Genomic DNA, 19,094 nt, shown 5'->3' with positions numbered 1-19,094 from the left:
TGATTTGTTTTTGTCTATTAACCATAACCAATTATATAAAATCGTGGGCTTTTCTAAAATTAAGAACCCCAGTCGTGATGAAATGCACTAGACAATGTAACATACTGATCACTTGGAATTCGCTAACTGCATGCATAATTCAGTATTTCCAGGCTAGCAAAAAAAATGCAGACTCTACCTTGTCCGATTTGAGTGAAGCTTTGCATAATTATTTGTTATACTTACCTTACCAATCAGGCTAAGGCTTTGATGGCCTCTGCTGTCCGAAGAAGTCGTCTCCACTCTACTCGATCCTTGGCCACACGTCACTAGCCTCGCAGGTCACCTTCTACTTGGTCGATCCACCCGGCCTGCGCGCCTCTTCTTCTTGTTCCTGGTGGGTCACTTTCGAGAACCATTTTCGTTGGGTCGTCGTACGACATTCTTATGACGTCGCCCAATTTTTGCAATGTGGACGATCGATGGTTCTCCCAGCAGTTGGTACAATTCGTGGTTCATTCGCCTCCTCTGCACTCCACGGTAGATGGTACTCAACACCTTCCGTTCGAAAACACCAAGGGCTCGTTGGACCTCCACTAGCATAGTCCAGGTCTCGTGGCCCGAGAAAACCACCGGTCTAATCAGCGTCTTGTAGATAGTCAACTTCGTGAGGTGGCGAATTTTATTCGACCGGAGCGTCCTCCAGAGTCCAAAGTAGGCACAGTTCCCTGCCATAATGCATCTTTGAATTTCTCCGTTGGTATCATTAACGGCGGTCACCAGTGATCCCAAATACACGTGCTCGTTGATCACCTCGATTTCGTCACCGTCAATCTAAACTCGGGGGGGAGGCTAACATTGTCTTCCGAGGGACTTCGTGGATAGCAAGAGGAAATATCTGTCAATTCCGCCCAATGTCTTTTTGCATCCGTCTTCCAATCAAAGTCATCGTTCGACGCCGAGGCCGAACTGGCTGCGTCAAACATATCGCTGGACGCAGTTGAACTGGACTCGTTCGAAATATTGCCTGCAATGATTATCGGTGTGTCAAAAAAGTTGAAGTCTAGATAAACATTTCAAAAGGTCCTATCTGCATTGATCGATTCTCTTCATCGACTTTCTCTTTCGTCAATAACTCAGCTGCAAAACCTTTCCCTGTTGTATTTGACGTTTTGGACGCTAGATAAGAACCTCATTTATGAAACTATGTGGTAGAATTAGCGCGAAATCTGGTTGCAAAGCAGTGGTCATGAAAAGAGATAGTCGATGAAGAGAATCGATCAAATCAGATAGGACCATTTGAAATGTTCATCGAGAAGTGTTCATTTGCTCCTGGCCCGGATGGAATTCCTGCTGTTGTTCTTCGTCGCTGTGCAAACGCAGTAGCTGAGCTGTTAGCCTTTATTTTCAACCACTCGTTCGAGCAAGGAGAATTTTACATGAGCTGGAAACTGCCTTACATGTTTCCTGTGCACAAAAACGGTGACCGGCGAGATGTCAGAAACTACCGTGGGATAACCAGCCTTTCTGCCGCTTCGAATCTATCATATTCTGCGTGCTACAAAGACCCACATCTCGACCGATCAACACGGATTCATTCCCAGCAGGTCCGTAGCTACTAATTTGTTGGATCTAACTGCCACCTGTTTTACGGCTATGGAATCTAACCTATACGGACCTGAAGGCGGCTTTTGACAAAATCGATCACAAAATGTTACTCAGGAAATTATCACGATTGGGAGCCTCGAATAGACTGGTGTCATAGTTTTCATTGTATCTGATTGGCAGGGTGCTGCGGCGTCCCACATGAAAGCAATTTGGGGCCGTTACTATTTGCCATATTTTTCAATGACGTTGCATCTTCATTTGGCTATAGATGCTGATGATCTAAAGATATATGTGGTGGTACGCTGCATCGAGGATTGTCTTCACCTACATATGTTGCTCAACATATTTGTTTACTGGTGTCGGTTGAATAAATTTGTCATCAGCATCGCAAAATGCCACGTGATGACCTTCCATCGTTCCAAAGACCCGATAATTTATGAATACCACATCGATGATACTGTGCTTGATAGGGTGAAGCATGTGACCGATCTTGGTGTTGTGTTGGATTCGAAGCTCGCCTTCCATTCCCTTGGCAACTTGGCTTTATCTCCAAAATTGCCAAGGACTTCACGGATCCACACTGTCTAAAAGCGCTATATTGTTCCATCGTGCGACCGATTCTAGAAAACACTTTACTCGTATGGCCTCCAAACGACGTTACATGGAACCTAAGAATCGAGCGAGTCCAAAAGAGGTTCATACGGCTTGCTCTCAGGAATCTACCATGGCGTGATCCGTCTAACCTTCTAGAGTATCCCGCTAGATGCCGTCTGCTTGGTATTGAAACGCTTGATCGAAGACGAAAATTACAACAAGCTATGTTTGTCGTTAAATTACTCAACGGTGACGTTGCGTCGATTGCTCCTATCTTCTATCGCTCCTTGACTTCCGTGCTTCAGATAGGAAATTACGTCAGCGGTCTCTGATGCAGCCGGGATTTCATCGTACTCTGTATGGTTATAACCAGCCTGCAATGGTTCGTTTGTTTGCATCGGTTGAACATTGATTGTTTGTTTGCAAGATTGAACATAATTTAGATATTCATTAAGACACAAACATGTCAGATGATTTACTAAACAATAAATGTATTTTGTCTTCGATGCGTTGATGGTAAGTCCAATCCGCCTAGTTTCAGCCTTCAGTCTGATGTACGTTTCCGCCATCATCTCAAAGTTCCGTGCCATGATGTCGATGTCATCGGTGAAGCCAAGGAGCTGGATAAACTTCCTGAAGATCGTGCCTTCACGATTCAAAGAGACTCGAGAGTGTCCCTGATGCTCGAACAACGCACATAACTCGATCCATCGTCGCCTTCACCAATCGCGTAAGTTTATCCGTAAATCCGTACTCGTGCATAATCTCCCATAGCTGATTTCAATCGATTGTATCGAATGCCGATTTGAAACCGATGAACAAATGATGTGTGGGCACGTTGTATTCGCGGCATTTCTGCAGAACCTGCCGAATCGCGAAAATTTGGTCCGTGGTAGCGCGGGCACCCATGAATCCCGCCTGGTATTGCCCCACGAACTCTCTTGCATATGGTGACAGACGGCGGCATAGAATTTGGGAGAGTACCTTGTAGGCGGCGCTCAGCAGTGTGATCGCGCGGTAGTTGCAGCAATCCAACTTGTCGCCCTTTTTGTAGATTGGGCATACGACACCTTCCATCCACTCCTCCGGTAATATCTCCTCCTCCCAAATCTTGGCAATTACCCAGTGCTGCGTTCTAGCCAGTGCTTCACCACCGTATATTAATAGGTCACTTGGTAGTTGATCTACACCAGTTGCTTTGTTGTTCTTCAGCCGACCGATCTCCTCCTCAACTTCTGCGGTTGCTCCAAGGTTTGTTGAGGTGCTCGTCATAGCACTGCATCCACGTCTCAATCACCTCACACTCGTTCGTGATAAGGTTACCGTCAAAGTCCTTTAACTGATACTGTTTTTCAGTTAGCGGGTTTTCTGTTGGCAGGCATTCAGTTAAAAGACAATTCAGTTCAAAGTCTTTTGATCACGGTAGTTTCGGCCCATCTACCGTGCGGCAGAATCCCAAACATCAATGGACAAATCTCGAAAATATTATGTAACCTACCTGAACCATTCACCAGACTGGCCCAACTCCTGGGCAAAAAGCTCTTCGCTGGTGGTCTGAAGAGACAAAAGCGGTAGTAAAAGCTAGACGAAAGGCACTTCGGCTTGTCAAGCGCCTCCCAGCCAACCACGCGCAAAAGGAATTAGCCCTACAAACATATAGAGAACGGCACAACCATCCGGGATGCCAAACGAAATAGTTGGACCGAGTTCCTGGAGAGCATAAATGCTTCCCAGTCGTCCGCGAACCTGTGGGGAAAAGTTAACTCCATTAGCGGGAAAAGGCACACCACACCGCTATCAATCGAGATTGGCGGAACAAACATCACCAACCCTGATGCACCTATTTTGCCAAGCTTTCCGCTATCAACCAATATGAGCCCACCTTTCTCCGTAAAACAAGACCATCTACTGCCGATAGCGCCAATTTCCAAATTCCACAAGACAAGATCAAATCTCCAATTAACCAAGACTTTTTCTTCGAGAAGCTGCAGTTTGCATTGCGATACAGCACCGGCAACTCGGCCGGCCCAGACGAAATAGGTTGTCCCCTTTTAAAAAATCTTCCTTTCGGCGGAAAGGACAAAATATTGGACATTTATAACGAGGTGTGGCGTACTGGTGACTTTCCGGTCGCTTGGCGAGAAAGTTTGGTGATCCCATTCCCAAAGGCCAACGCCAGCACACGAGGTACCGATAAATTCCGTCCGATTGCGTTAACCAGCTGCGCAAGCAAGGTGCTGGAACGCATGGTCAATCGTCGACTTCACGATGCATTGGCGGAAAATGGATACCTTGACCACCGGTAGCACGCTTTCGGGCAGGAAAGGGAACCTGCACGTATTCCGCTTCGCTGGGAGAACTGTTAAAGGACACGCAGGACATGTTAAAGGACAACAGAACATGGATGCCGTTAGTACTTCAAGAGCTCATCACCTGGGGATTTAAGGGAAATATTCTTTCCTTTATCCGAGGCTTTCTGTCGCCGTGGGGAATACCAAGTTACCTCCAATACCTCCAAGTCTTTCCTGGAGGAAACAGGGGTTCAACAAGGCTCGGTTATCGCGGTGACGATTTTCCTAATAGCGATGAACGGGATCTTTACTCGTTTGCCACTCAACATCCACATTCTCGTCTACGCGGATGACGTGCTAATTGTGGCCACCGGTCGCACCATCACAAGAACCTGCATCCATGCACAAGCAGCTGTATCGGCAGTTGCCAAATAAGCGGCCTCAGCCGGGTTCCCATTCTCAGCAGCAAAGAGTATCCGCTGTCACGTCTGCGCTTCCGGTCACCGAGTCGGCGGCGCTTCTATCACGATCGGGGATCAACCGATCCCCCTGAAGAAAAAAAAAAAAACGATACGCATCTTGGGCGTTCTAGTTTATCGACCCTTAACCTCCACGCAACACTTCCAGAGCGTTAAGGATAGGAATCCGCACTGCACCAACAACCGAGCTATCCGGCTGCATGTAACCAAGGCAGTTATTGACAGCCGTCTACTCTACGGTCTGGAGCTCACCGCAATGGCCATGGACAAACTGTTGCAAGTCCTTGCACCGGTTTACATCGGCTACATCCGGGAAGTCTCCTGCCCTCGACGCCGGCCGACATAGCCTGCGCTGAAGTCGGGGTACTTCTTTTCCAGTTTCGAATCGACATCGCAGTCGCCATCGCTGCCTTCTTGAAAAAAAAAAACATCGGGTAACGAATGGATCTATCTACTCGAGGAGGGGAACAGCAGCCAATACCGACCTCCCCTTAATTAGCAAGAGCCACTGGCTGGGAGGAAAAAGTTGGCAATCGAGACCGTTAAACATCGAAAGCCGAATTAAGGACCAGTTTAGGGCAGGACACAACTCGGGGGAATTGCGGAGGAATAGCTTGTAGCACTCTTGGCAGATCCATATTGTCCAGCGTTGGTGGATTTGGCTCTGTTGCATCCATAAGGCCGTGTCGGGGTACTTCTTTTCCAGTTTCGAATCGACATCGCAGTCGCCATCGCTGCCTTCTTGAAAAAAAAAAACATCGGGTAACGAATGGATCTATCTACTCGAGGAGGGGAACAGCAGCCAATACCGACCTCCCCTTAATTAGCAAGAGCCACTGGCTGGGAGGAAAAAGTTGGCAATCGAGACCGTTAAACATCGAAAGCCGAATTAAGGACCAGTTTAGGGCAGGACACAACTCGGGGGAATTGCGGAGGAATAGCTTGTAGCACTCTTGGCAGATCCATATTGTCCAGCGTTGGTGGATTTGGCTCTGTTGCATCCATAAGGCCGTGGCAATCGAGACAGGTAGTATCTATATCGACATCATGAGCAGCTGTATCGATGGTCTCTGCTACTTCCAATACAGCTGGAACATTTACCTTTTGAGCTAAGCATTTCGAGTAATCTACTTTGTCCGGATTGAAAGGATGCAACGCGGAAGCCGTTAATAATGCTCTGTGGCTTGATTCCATCTTCTACAGCCTTAGCCAACGCTTTGCCAAAATGTGGTAAAGTGAATACTTCACCATAGTGTGCCAATCGCCAATCCTCCACAACCTGCCTCCATTTATCTTTAAGTGGCTTAAAAACGGCAACATCGCACGGTTGCGTAATGTGGGTAGTATTTGGATACAATGCAATTAATATAATACCCAACGATTGGCATAAATCCGCCACTTCCAGGGCCTTATGGGAAATGTGACCGTCCACAAAAAATATCACTGGGAACTGTACATTTTCTTTGACAAGAAAAGGATGAAAGTCTTTTCTTATGTACTCGGCAAAGTTATGAGCAGTCATCCAACCACGTTCGCCTACCCCAATAAGCCAGTCAGGAGGAAATCCTTCAGCGACCTCTTTGCGTACTCGCTGTCCAGGTAAAATTACCTGCGGAGTCACAACTGCCGCGCTAAAGGAGAACATTAAAGTAACATTTTGTTTTCCTGCAGCCTGCTCCACTTCGTAAACGTTTCTAGATCCTTTTCGAGCGATCACTTCTCTCGTTTTTGGGTGGAGGTAAAACGACGTGTCATCACCGTTCCATACCCTAGAAGCATCTAGCAGTATCTCTGACACATCCTTCTTCTCTATCCAATCCTTTGTCATGGTAAACAATCCTCGGATGTCACCTTCACTTACACGGGCACTGGCAGTTGTTATAGATTCTGGTGTGCGCAAACAAAACCCAGGATTTCTGCGCATGAACGATTTGAACCATTTTCGCCCTAAGACCATAATTTGATGTCACTTTGTAACTCATTACCCAGGATGACCTGTTGCTTACCTGGTTGACCATTCTTGAAAGGTGTTTTCCGAGAGTCTTGCACAATGAATTCGTTCACTTTGAATTTTAAAGTTGCTTGTGAGACCGGAAACCCCCTTTCCTGCATGTTCGTTAACTACTGAATGATTTTCTTCTCTTCTGAATCCGTCAGTACCGATCGTGGTCCCCGGGTGATTTGATTCTTCCACTTGCCGCTCATCCTATACCGGATTGCTGATACCGGAACACCATACTTTTTACATGCTGTGTGGCGGGACATTCCATCTTTTATTCGTTGGATGCAAAGCTGTATTGACTCTTCTACGCACCTTTCACTCCTGGGTTTCTCAGCCGTCTTTCCCATTTCACTAAAAAACTAGAAGGGTCTGTGCGGAGGGGCACGAACGGAAGCTTGACGTAGGACCGCTAGTGGACGGAATAAATGTGAAGAGCATTTAGTTCTTTTAATTGATCAATTATCTATTATCTCAACTCTTTCCGTTTTTGAATTGTAGGCGTACCAAATTTGTAGTAATCTTTTTCAAAGAGAAAGTTGATTAAGAGAATCAATCAAAATCACTTGCACCCCTGCTCCAAGTTTGGTTACAAGATCACAACTCTGGAGAGCATTTTGTGTGGTCGTTGGCGGCTTGTGGTTCTAAATATGGACAAACAAGCACAGATAAATTCTATTCCAACTCTTTACTGAGCTTGCTTGCTCTGAAAAGGCCCGTTTTATTGAAGAGGACATCCATGGCCACTTAACTACGCTTGGCGTGTTTAGTGTAGGTGACAGCATCACGGACCTCATTTTCCAGGAACACCTTCAGCACACCTCGTAGATCAGACCGGAGATACGTTTGACACCACCACGGCGAGCCAGACGACCGATGGCGGTTATCTCGAAGAACTTTGCGATGACGCTTGGCGCCTCCTTTACCAGACATTTTCCTCCTTTGCCACGACCAGTCAATTGTTGCTTGTTAGGTGTGAAAGAGTGGACTAGCCACCACCTTCCTACTGCTGCTATTGCTCCGTGGCGAAAATGAGCTAATGCCATACAGCAGCGCTCTTTTATATCTTTTCAGGTTAAAGCAGAATGATGTGCAACCAAGTGGTATAAAAGCTACAAAGACTCCTCCCATTATGAGTAGTTTGCTATCAAGTAGCGACACTGGCTCTTTTCCTTTTGCGTACACGGCGAATGAGAACGACCAAAATTTGAGTTTAGTTCACTCATAATCGCCAAAAGTGCAGGAACTCAGCGATGAGTAAATTTGTCTCATGGTTTCCTGTGGAAAACCTAAAAAATCTGCAAGAAAATGAGGAAATTGACAAAAAATTTATTCAGTCTCGGAGTAGTACCAATAGACTGAGTGAATCCAATCTTAACTTCTCTCAAATTCGGGAATTTTTCCCTGGAAAACCCTGGGAAAACATGAGGCAAATTTACTCATCGCTGAGTTCCTGCACTTTATTTCTTATTTCTGAGATAACTAAACTCAAATTTGGATCGTTCTCATTCGCCGTGATTTCACCTTGAAAGATATCGGCGCCGGTGGTTAGCGTGATTACCTCTCACCCCACTCCAGCAGGCCTTTGTCCAATCTCAGTTGGCGCCACCGGCATGTTCTAAGGCATAACATCTCTGATCACGCCTTCCTTCGGGAAGTAAAGCCGTTGGTCCCCGGTTGAGTTGATGGGTCGATTGGTAGGGTCCAGGTGTGGGAGCTGCCTCCCTGGCGTCGGTAGCATTGGTGCTCAGCACGGAAAACAAATCTCGTGTCACTTTTCAATAGGTCCTATCTACATTGATCGATTCTCTTCATCGACATTCTCTTTCGTAAATAACTCGGCTTCACAAATGTTTCCTGCCGTCTTCGTCGAATTAGATGCTAGATTGTTGCTTCTTCCATCGAAAATATCCGGCCGTGGCGATTCAAAGTTGATCAAGGTTGATCAAAATAATTTGTACCCCTGCTTCCAGTTTGATTACATGAGCATTTTATGTGATCGTTGGTTCTGAATATGGACCAACAGGCAGATGAATTCTATTCCTACTCTTTACTGTAATAAGGTTTGTGGCCTTGAAAAGAGCCGGTTTGTTGCCAAAGTTGGTGATGATTTAACCTCCGAAACCAAACAGAGTGCGTCTCTGTCACTTCAAAACGTCATCCATGGCCGCTTACGCTTGCACACCTCGTAAATCAAACCGGATATACGTCAGGCACCGCCACGGCGAGCCAGACGACGGATGGTAGTTATCTCGAAGAATTTGCGTTTGGTTCTGAATATGGCGATGAGTGTGCAAAATATTACGCAATTCCATCCTCCCTATTCGCGCGCGCCCGAGGATCAGAGGCAAATGCCACTTCGACTTGTTTCGTCTGCTTACTACTCTCTGACGACTGTGCTAGGGAAGCAGCATATGCATGTAGGTAATTGGTGGATTTGTTAGTTAATTCGACGCTTTTGGACAATGCAGGACATTTACCAGTTTTTCAATAGTTTCTTGTTGAAAATCAACATTCGGAAGCATTGTTATCGATGCGTAGCCATATTTCTGATCGATTGGCGATAACATTATTGAAAGTGGACCAGGGGCAGCTGAGTTATTAACGTTCAAAATCTTTCTTAATTTGTTACATGTTCCATTTTCGGTTTTCACAAAGTGTATAGAAATCAAAGACGTAGTCCTACGTCAAAAAAATTGCGCTTGCTTTAATTAATAACTATGTTAAGAGGCGTCATGGTTTTCCAAGGGCGTAGATGATCTGCTTTGTTTAATTGGTTTAAAATTGTACCATTTTAAAACAATCGCCGCCAGTGACCGCAGGCTATCGCATTTCAAAAGCTTCAAGTGCGCAATTTTAGTGCTCACAGCTCACCACACAGTGCTTCTAAGCAAATCGTTAAAGCCCACACTGTACAGCGCACTAAATCCATTAAAAGTTTAAGCACATTTCGCACCTTTTCCAAATCATTAATAAAAATGAAAGATCCGGTTGCAGCAAGCAACGCGCGCGAATTCCTCCAATCCATTCATATTGCATGACGGACGACCGCGCCGCAACACCTCGACAATCGACACTGCTGCGACTGTATGTGCACGCGCTCGGTACGATGATAGGGGGGAAATCCAAAACCTTTTAAAAGTCACGTTTTTCCCCGTGTCCAACTACCTTCCACTTGGTCTCGCCTCGTTCATCGTCGTATTTTTTTTTGTCCAGCCACAAACCGCATAACCATCGAAATCAATTTCTTTTTCTTGCAGCAAGTACCAATAGTGCGGTTCAATTATGTTTCTTTTTCTCGAGAAAAGTGCTGTGTTCGACATGTAGGTGTGTGCTTCTTCTAAAATCTTAGTAATAGGGATAGGATCTAATTTCCGTCATACTAAGCACAACCTGCACTATTTACCTCTGTTTAAATAATGGAATGCTTCCATCGAAGATAACTTCTACATTCCATACGTACCGTCAGATTTGATAAAGAGTGACACATTGTTGAGATATTGTTAAAAATTTAACACTGCTTCTTGATTCCAATTACGGCATACGAGTTTCAATTCCGTCTAAACACATTGAAACGCCATTGAAGGCAGAACAAATTTATTATTTAGGAGTGCATCTTTTGTTTTTGAGTAGAATGGATTTAAATATTAATATTATGCGATAGATTTTGATTTGTAGTTGCCGTTCACGTCGAAATTGTCAATCAGATGGAAATGGGCGCTTATGCCGCAGTAGCTCTCTACCCTATATGCCCCTGAAATCGGACGCCACGTTCCTGAGATACTCAAAGTCGCTTATGACAACGACGACGACGACGCCGATGTTTTTTGTCGAATGCCAATTCATCCATGTCGTCTCGATTGCATTTTGCTCGGCTACTTTCCGAACGGAACATAATCATAAAAACAACTCTCAACAAAAACGTCTTATTGCAACTCATTTCTCTTCTTTTCTCTCTATCCCCGTTTTTGTTTTGATTGCAGCATAAACATCGACATTATTGCATCGGTCCCCCTACCGTAGTCCTGGTGTTTGCTGGTAGTGGCTTGGAAAACTAAAACCGATTGCAGCGGATAGCGACATCAGCCCAGTTGGATGGGAAATGCAGAGCGGCGTGCGAAGCATAAGTTCGCTGACTTATCCACTTGAGTGTGAAGAAAATAAAGAAAAAAAATCGTTCGGTTGAGTGATGCACTGCCACTATTTACGTGTTACATTTCAGAGCTTGTTCACAAAAGTAATACCCATGAGAAAGTGAACTTTGTTTGCATTTTTGACAGGGAAGAAAACCAGAAGGGAAGCAATTTGAGAAATGTGCGAAAGTGAAATGACGACCCGGTTGCAGCGATCCAGGAGCTGAATTCGACTCGGAGGTGTGTCCCCCGGTTTGAAACATTGCGCCGCGCATAAAAGTGAAAGAAGATCCCAGGGCGAAGAAAAACAAAATCATAAAAATTCAATAAATGCAATCGTTTTAATGATCAACGGTGTAGGTATCATCGGTGGCGGAGTTATTTTGTAACGAGCGCACGTGCCCGAGGCAGCAGCGCCGTGTGTCGAAAATAGCTTTGCAGATTTTTTGAGGAAAGTGAAAAGTTTAGTGCAAACGGTGTTTTTTTTTTGGAAAAACAAGCGAATCGAGCTCCGAAGGGAAATTGATGAAAGTGAAATTATTTAGTGGCCCGTTGAAAACCTAATCGAATTTAGTGTATCGCAGTGGGAAGTGATTCGGAGGATTATGGATAGCCGTCGACAACGGTTGGCGGAATTTGGTGGCCACCATCGGAACGGCGCAAGGCTGCAGTAATGAGTAACGGAACGACGACGACGACGACGACGGTGGCGGCCGGAAATGGTGGTGGTGCAGCGGCTACGGATGCGGAAAGTCTGGTATGTCAAAAATCGTCAGATTAATGCTTAGTTATTTGTTGAATTTCTAGGGGGGAAGTCGAGTTGTGCTGCTGAGTTTTGTTTAGGAGGAAACAATGTGCTTCGAGCGTTACGTGGTTTATTGTGTGCAGGTTAGATATCGATTTAACTACGGAAGCTATTTTTTTTAATTTGTTTAATTGGATGACGAAACACAGTTGCGCATTTTAAGCCTTGTTTATATCCTATTGGACATTGGTTTTATAATACTCTTAAAGGTCGCAATGGTGACATAAAGAATGTTTTATAACTTTTACCCCTTTCCTGTGCCTGTGTTGTTAACTGAATTAAATGCAAATTTAATCATTGCGCTACCTCCTCTGGAAAAGAGCAGATTGGCAAACGCTTGAGAGCTTTCTTACGTAAAATCGAACTTTGCAATCGTCTTATCATTCACAGCAAAGATTAATTGTAATATCACATAAAAGTGACTGCACTTCAATCGTGTCGAAAATATGGTGTGATATTACTTGCCAAAAAGGAAAAAATTACATCATTAATACAGTGCATGAACTGTAAAAATTACATGAGATTTTCGACATGAATGAAGTGCATCCTCTTGGATGTAACAGTAAAATTATTTTTTTGTTTGTTTGCTGTGTTGAATAATCCAATACCATCTTTTTCAACTGATTTTCTGGGATAAATTTGCCATTATGATCCTTTCCTTTTTACGGATTTATCGATAAATTCCATCGGAATTTACTTTTGAATATAAAAACCAATAAATGATCCATAAAAAAAATAAAAAGGCTCCTTAAAAAACACCCAAATCCATAAAACCCCAGTGAAAATCCTTTAAAATGTGTGAATGATCCATAAGAATATCAATATGATTCATATTTTCAGTCAAATTAAGCAACACAATTGTAAAAATGTACCGCTTAATGTCTAATGAATGAGCATTGAAATTGTAAGAATTACCCATACACATATTGCAAATGATCCATAGAACAAACAGCAATGAAACTTAAGCTAATGAAAGTGATCCATAGAAAATCAAGTTTGCACTCTTAAAAACATAGGCATGATCCATAAATTAAGCATATACTGTTCATGTTTTGGAGACTAACTTTTTGATTTTGCTCCTTAAACTTTGAAAAGATGTTCCATTACTACGTAGCTACTTAGATTTACTAACATACCCGTGTTTTTTGAGTTAGAAGTGCGAAGCGACGGGAAATTACAGCGACTAGAATTAGCTTCCAAAAAAGGCTTCTATAATAATCTTTTTAACACTCTGAACACGATGCCTCTGGTCAAATGTGTAACAGCAAACTTGTAATGTTTGAAAAATCATAGCTCAGCTATTTATTGACGAATTTCAAATCGCCACTTAAAACTAAAGACTTTAAAGATTTATTCGGTATGAATAGGTTTAAAATCTATTGATAAATAGCAGAGTAATGATTTTTCAAACATTATCACTTTACCGGTTGCATAGTGTTCGGAGTGCATCTTAGGAAATATTTTTTAAAAGCTTTTTTTAGATGCTTATTTTAGATGCTCGCCCATCGCTCCGCTCTTCTGGCAAAAAAAAAAAAAAAAAAAAAAAAACGGGCAGAACAGTAAACAGGCAGCTACGCAGTAATGGGGTAATTTTCCAAGGTTAATGGATCAAATTAAAAAAAAAAAATAGTGTCCAATACATGAACAATATATGTCTAATTTATGGATCGTGTCTATATTTTTAAGTTGGCAAGCTTGATTTTCTATGGATCACTTTCATTAGTTTAAGGTTCATTGCTGAATGCTTTATGGATCATTTCCAATATGTTTATGTGTAATTCGTGCAATTGCAATGCTCATTTTTTAGTAATTTAGCGATAAATTTTTACAATTGTGTTTGAAAGTTAATAATTCGAATTACTACTGTAGTTAGAAACGGCACAATGAAATATTTCGGTAGCATACACAGCAAAAAAATAATTTTGATATCACATCAAAGTGGATGCACTACAATCATGTCGAAAATTTCATGTAATTTTTATGACCACATAAATAAACAAATGCAGTAAAAGCAGCGTAATGTCAGTTCATGCATTGTATTAATGATAATTTTGTCCTTTTTAGCAAGTAATATTACACCATATTTTCGACATGATTGTAGTGCATCGACTTTAACGTGATATCAAAATTATTTTTTTGCTGTGTAGCGCTTTTCGCTATGTTTCGCTCTTAGTTCGCATTGACAGCTAGAAATGTCATGTTTTCCCATTTTGAATGAAACAAATCCGGAACTACAACGGGGAAAAACTCGAACTTCTCGCGGATAGACGAAAAAACGCTTGCACTCCCTTTCAGCCTTTTTACTTTGTGTTTTATTCAAGACGGGAAAACATGACATTTCTAGCTGTCAATGCGAACTAAGAGCGAAACATAGCGAAAAGCGCTATGCTACCGAAATATTTCATTGTGCCGTTTCTAACTCAGTAGTGATTCAATTTATTACCTATCATAATACCGGCCACCTTCGCAAATTATTTGCGAAACAAATTAAACTAAATCAAAAGTTAATTTACTAATTTCAATAAATGTTTTGTTGCTACCAAATTCATTGCAAATCTTACTCTTCTACGGCACACTCCAAAGGGCAAATTTTGCAGACTACCCTCCTCAGAATTCCAGTTGAGGTGAGAATCATCTTTCACGATGACGACGTCACCGATGCTGAGCTGGTAGCGCTTCGGGTTGGCCCGATATTGTAGGTTCAACTCCTTCAAAATTTGTATTTAATACTCATTTCGCCAACGGTGCCAAAAAACTTGCGAGTGCTTCTGAAGCTTTTGGTACTGGCTAAGCCAGTTGAACGGCACATTTCGGATGTCTGCTTCGGGAAGAGGGCGGATCATATTTTTCACCAAGAAATGCGCTGGGGTGAGGGCGGCAAGATCATTCGGCTTGCTCGAAAGGGGCAACAGCGGACGAGAGTTCATGCACCCTTCGATTTTAATAAGCACCGTGGACATCTCTTCGAAGGACAGCAAACAAGAGCCGAGTTGACGAACGAGGTGAGTTCTGGCAACTTTCAGTGCCGTTTCCCAGAGGCCACCGAAGTTAGAAGTTAAATTTTACATAAAATATGGATCATATTGATATTTTTTAAGGATCATTCACACTTTTTAAGAGATTTCTTGCGGTGTTTTATGGATCATTTGGATATTTTTCAAAGAACGTTTTCAATATTTTATGGATCGTTTTATCAATTCTAAAGGTGCATACTTGGGGCTGCCGAAGACATCTTTTAAAACTCATCTGCATCGGATTCATGCAAAACACTATTTAAAACAAGAAGATAATACATTGTAATGTGAAGCACGACAATCTCTCTTGTTTGGTTAAGGTGGCCATATCCTGGGTCTCCGGATAATTAAGATTGATCGATAAAGTGGCCACATTATAAAAATTGTCCTATATTCCTGCGGTTTTTTTTTCTGTGTCGTTCAGAATCATGAGATCAAAGCGTATTACCTTTGTTACTACCGTAACATAGGTATTGGAATCGGATTCTACACGTCTTGCCGTCTGTGACCGATAGCCATCCACAGAAGCTATCTCACCTGTATAAAACATTCCCAATCGATAGAACTCTGCTCGATCTGGCTCGACGGTTTGATTACGACATCGTACAATCAAATTGAATATGAAAACGACACGGTTTTTTTTTTAAGTCAGGGGAATGCTTAAGACCAGTTGGATTTGGTCCCTTTAAATTTGTGCACGGCCGATGAGATCAACCCAAATTATAGTTCAGTTTATTCTTAATCACAAAAAGTGCTGGAAATTTACGAAAATTTTACTCAGTCTAGTAGTAGTACCAATAGACCGAGAAAATCCAATCGTTACTGTTATTATATTCTGGAATTTTTCCTGGAAAACATGAAGCAAATAAACTCATTGCTGAATTCCTGCATTTTTTGGCGATTTATGAGTAAAGTAAAATCAAATTTGGGTCAATCTCGTTGGCCGTGTACAGCGTGTGTATTTCTAAACACTCCAAATTTCAGTAAGATCTGCTCATTTCTATTAGAAGTAGGGCTACCCAATATTGAGCAAACTAGATTGTAACTGACAAGATAACAAATTAACATTTGGATTCAGGTCAATGTTGTCCATTCGTCATCTTGTCAGTCCCAACTTTGTTTACTCAATTTTGGTGGATATGAGTACATCGTACTCAAATTTGGGTTGTTTAGAAATTGCTTGCACCCTGCGCTGTTTTTGCCCATACATCTAATCATCTATACATCTAAAGCGGACAATATATTCACAAGTAGGATAGTGTAACTGGCGCTTTAAATCTTGGTGTATACATCACCCGAATTCTTACAATCGTCATTAGAACTGGTACATCGTGAAAGAAACCTGGAAACTGTCTGTCCGATCAGCCCCGTTGGCGTAGCTAATGGGGGTGCCTAAGGCAGTGATGCCACATTTTTTCGTATATAAATCTTTATTCTCGCGTAACATTTGAAAAGGGCCTATTCTCGTTGATCGATTCACATCGTCGAATTTCTCTTTGATTTACCACGGCAACATAAACGAATTTCTCGCTAAGCTCGTAGGACAGTTCGATGTTACCTTTATAGTCGCTACACTGTACCAAACCACCGTCCTCTGTTCGAATGAAACCTCAGACCATTCAAATAGAAACATCGAACTCGCCTTTTCGAATGATAGCTGCAACCGGATGATGGTTGTTTTGAAATCAGATGATTTTCCTCCCGAATACAGGATGAACATTGTTATGAAAAGGGATAGGGCCTTCAGTTGGAATGTGTAATACTCTCTGCAGAATGATAGGCATCTTAAATTGAAATGCATTTGTTATTGGTTCAGCTCTTAACACAAATCATTCAAAACGATTATGTAAATAATTCTATTGAACATCATTTGCTGCTCTGAGTAGACAAACGAGGTGGAAGGATAACCATCGGTGGTACGAACATTGGTAAAGCGTGGAAACCGTAAATTTTCTATTTCGCGGTGAAGGAAGTTTCATCTACCAACATTACAATTTTGTATAACTGATGAATGGCTGTTCATGGCTATTCAATATGGAAATGTAAACAATCGAATTTAATAATATAATCTAAAGCATTTGCAAGTCATCCTATCCTTAAATTGTGGTCCATTTGAGCCCAGTATGTTTTACAGCCAATTTTCAAATAAATATCATCCTTTATTTGGAGGTCAGTCATATGGATGCTGATCAATTGATGACGAATTCACCAAATGGAAATCATCAGAAATTCGACAGCATATTGTTAAAGGGCTCGAGCAATACAATAATCATTCGAAATATTGCGGATGTTTTCGTTCAGGGTCTATTCATAGTCTGGCAGAGAAAATCTCGGGAGCCAATTGAGCTGTCAAATAGCGGAACCAATCGAGCAAATCACGACCAACAACAGAAAAGAGCAACTTCCGGAACCCTTTTTTTCGTGACTTAAGGCTCGCCTACGCAAACTAACACCATATTTGGACGGGGAAAGTTTCCCCTATCCGATGATGCCGGTAATTTGCGTTAGATTGGCGAGGAAAGAATAATCAACGTTTTATTTATAAAACTTGATAGTACCTTTTCAATTGTTGGTCTACAATATGTTGAATTGGTTCCGCTTTTTGATAGATCGAAATTCTATCCGTCAGATTATAAATATAGCGACTATTGTTAGAGTGCGCCTGAATCAACACACTGAATGGGAAATTCATTTGCAGTCGGGTTATTCGCGAAAGAGAAAATCGATGAAGAGGATCGGGCTGATTGATTATTAAGCTTTATTGGTTCGTCAAATATTATTGCAATATAATAAGATTGTATATAATAAGATTGTGCTTAAAGTATGTAGAGCACAATCAAGAAGGTTAAGTATAAAGTTATAAAGCTCCAAGAAGAAGAAAGTGATTTATACACACTTCGCACTACGTAAATCTTATATCAGCTCCATATAGATAAGCTTCAATTACATCTTAAAATTATTGTCATACTAGGAAATAAACGTGAAGACATAAATCAATTGATTGAATTGTGATTTGAACTCCAATTCAAACTAGCAATTGCTGTTCAATTGAGCAGTGCAGAAACTATGTCGATAGATAGTGGCATTTCCTACTTTGCCCGGAACTAGGGGTTGATCCCGGCCGTCTATCTCGGCAGGCAATAGTCTCCGGCCAATGAGACTACCACCACTCGATTAAGTAGAGTTTTTCCTTTACGAATATGTACAGCATGTTGACTCAAACCGTTTGGCAGCCGAGATATTCATTTTAGTCGCGGTTTTGTCAATTTGTGCGGGCTGGTTCACCTCTTTAAAAGAAGAGAGGGCTTTAAACGGGTGACCCCCTAGTATTGGTTATAACATTGTAACAAATTATCAAAATATCCAGTAGGGTAGGTGTTCCAGTAAAAGTGGTGTACGTATAGTTGCGGTATGGAGTTTGTGCCAGAATCGTGAGGAGGACCCAGATATGATTATTTTTCATCGGTAACTCTCCTAAAATTAAGCATATTTGCATATTTCAATCTTAAAATATGCCCAAAAGAAAAACTGTAAATTGACGTATAACGATTGTGTGTACATCGTATAATTTTTTTTTATTAATAAATTGGCTTAGTACCTCCACTACTGGATCACCCACCCTATTGATAGTTCTTTAGTCGCCGTTCGGTGTCGTAGCGAGGTTCTTCTTCAAGGTGTCGTGATTAATTTATGTTTTGTTCATTGTTCAGGTTCACTGGGTGGGTCTGCTATCATGTGCCTTGGTTAAAACGTGTCATTGAAGATTCCGGAATTCTTCATGAAACCCAGTAGAGCCTCCTCTCTATTTGGCTCGTTACAAAGAGCGGCTTGTAGACTGCAATCTAATAGCAAATTTGTTTATAATCTAGGTTGGAACCAGTTCCATCCCATGCGAACCCCTAGCTTATTGTTAGTGCGAACCTCAACCCGAGCCAACTTACAAAAACAAACGTTCACACTGACGTTTGACAGGTAACAAGCAGACCCAATCTTCATACCCGATCCAGGTTGGAACTGAATCAAAAACAAATTCGCTATAAGCCATAAAGCTGTCTACTTATATTGCTGATAATTCGGGCAGGTTGATAATAAGTGCTCAAATGATAGATTGGGATAGATTGATGTAACCGGTACGCAATCTGGAGAGGATCCGCTGCACCCATTCGCCAGTTTCTCCTTTAGTATTTCGTAG

General features: G+C 42.2%; 1 protein-coding gene across 1 annotated transcript in view; it reads left to right on the top strand.

Moving 5' to 3' along the window:
- Nucleotides 1-10,977: 10,977 nt before the first annotated feature.
- The window catches only part of Rgl (Ral guanine nucleotide dissociation stimulator-like), a 173,948-nt gene continuing 165,831 nt past the window's right edge, over nucleotides 10,978-19,094 (top strand). The window contains exon 1 of the mRNA XM_065219620.1: nucleotides 10,978-11,840. Coding sequence (XP_065075692.1) covers nucleotides 11,757-11,840 — 84 coding nt within the window. The 5' untranslated portion in view covers nucleotides 10,978-11,756. The remainder of the gene's footprint in view (nucleotides 11,841-19,094) is intronic.

Source organism: Ochlerotatus camptorhynchus, unplaced genomic scaffold (genome assembly GCF_037179485.1).
Source record: "Ochlerotatus camptorhynchus isolate MF236.1 unplaced genomic scaffold, CSIRO-AGI_Acam_v1.1 ptg000107l, whole genome shotgun sequence".
In the NCBI taxonomy this organism is placed as follows: domain Eukaryota; kingdom Metazoa; phylum Arthropoda; class Insecta; order Diptera; family Culicidae; genus Ochlerotatus; species Ochlerotatus camptorhynchus.
The sequence above is the reverse complement of the archived record's forward strand: the minus strand, read 5'-3'. Positions and strand labels throughout refer to the sequence as shown.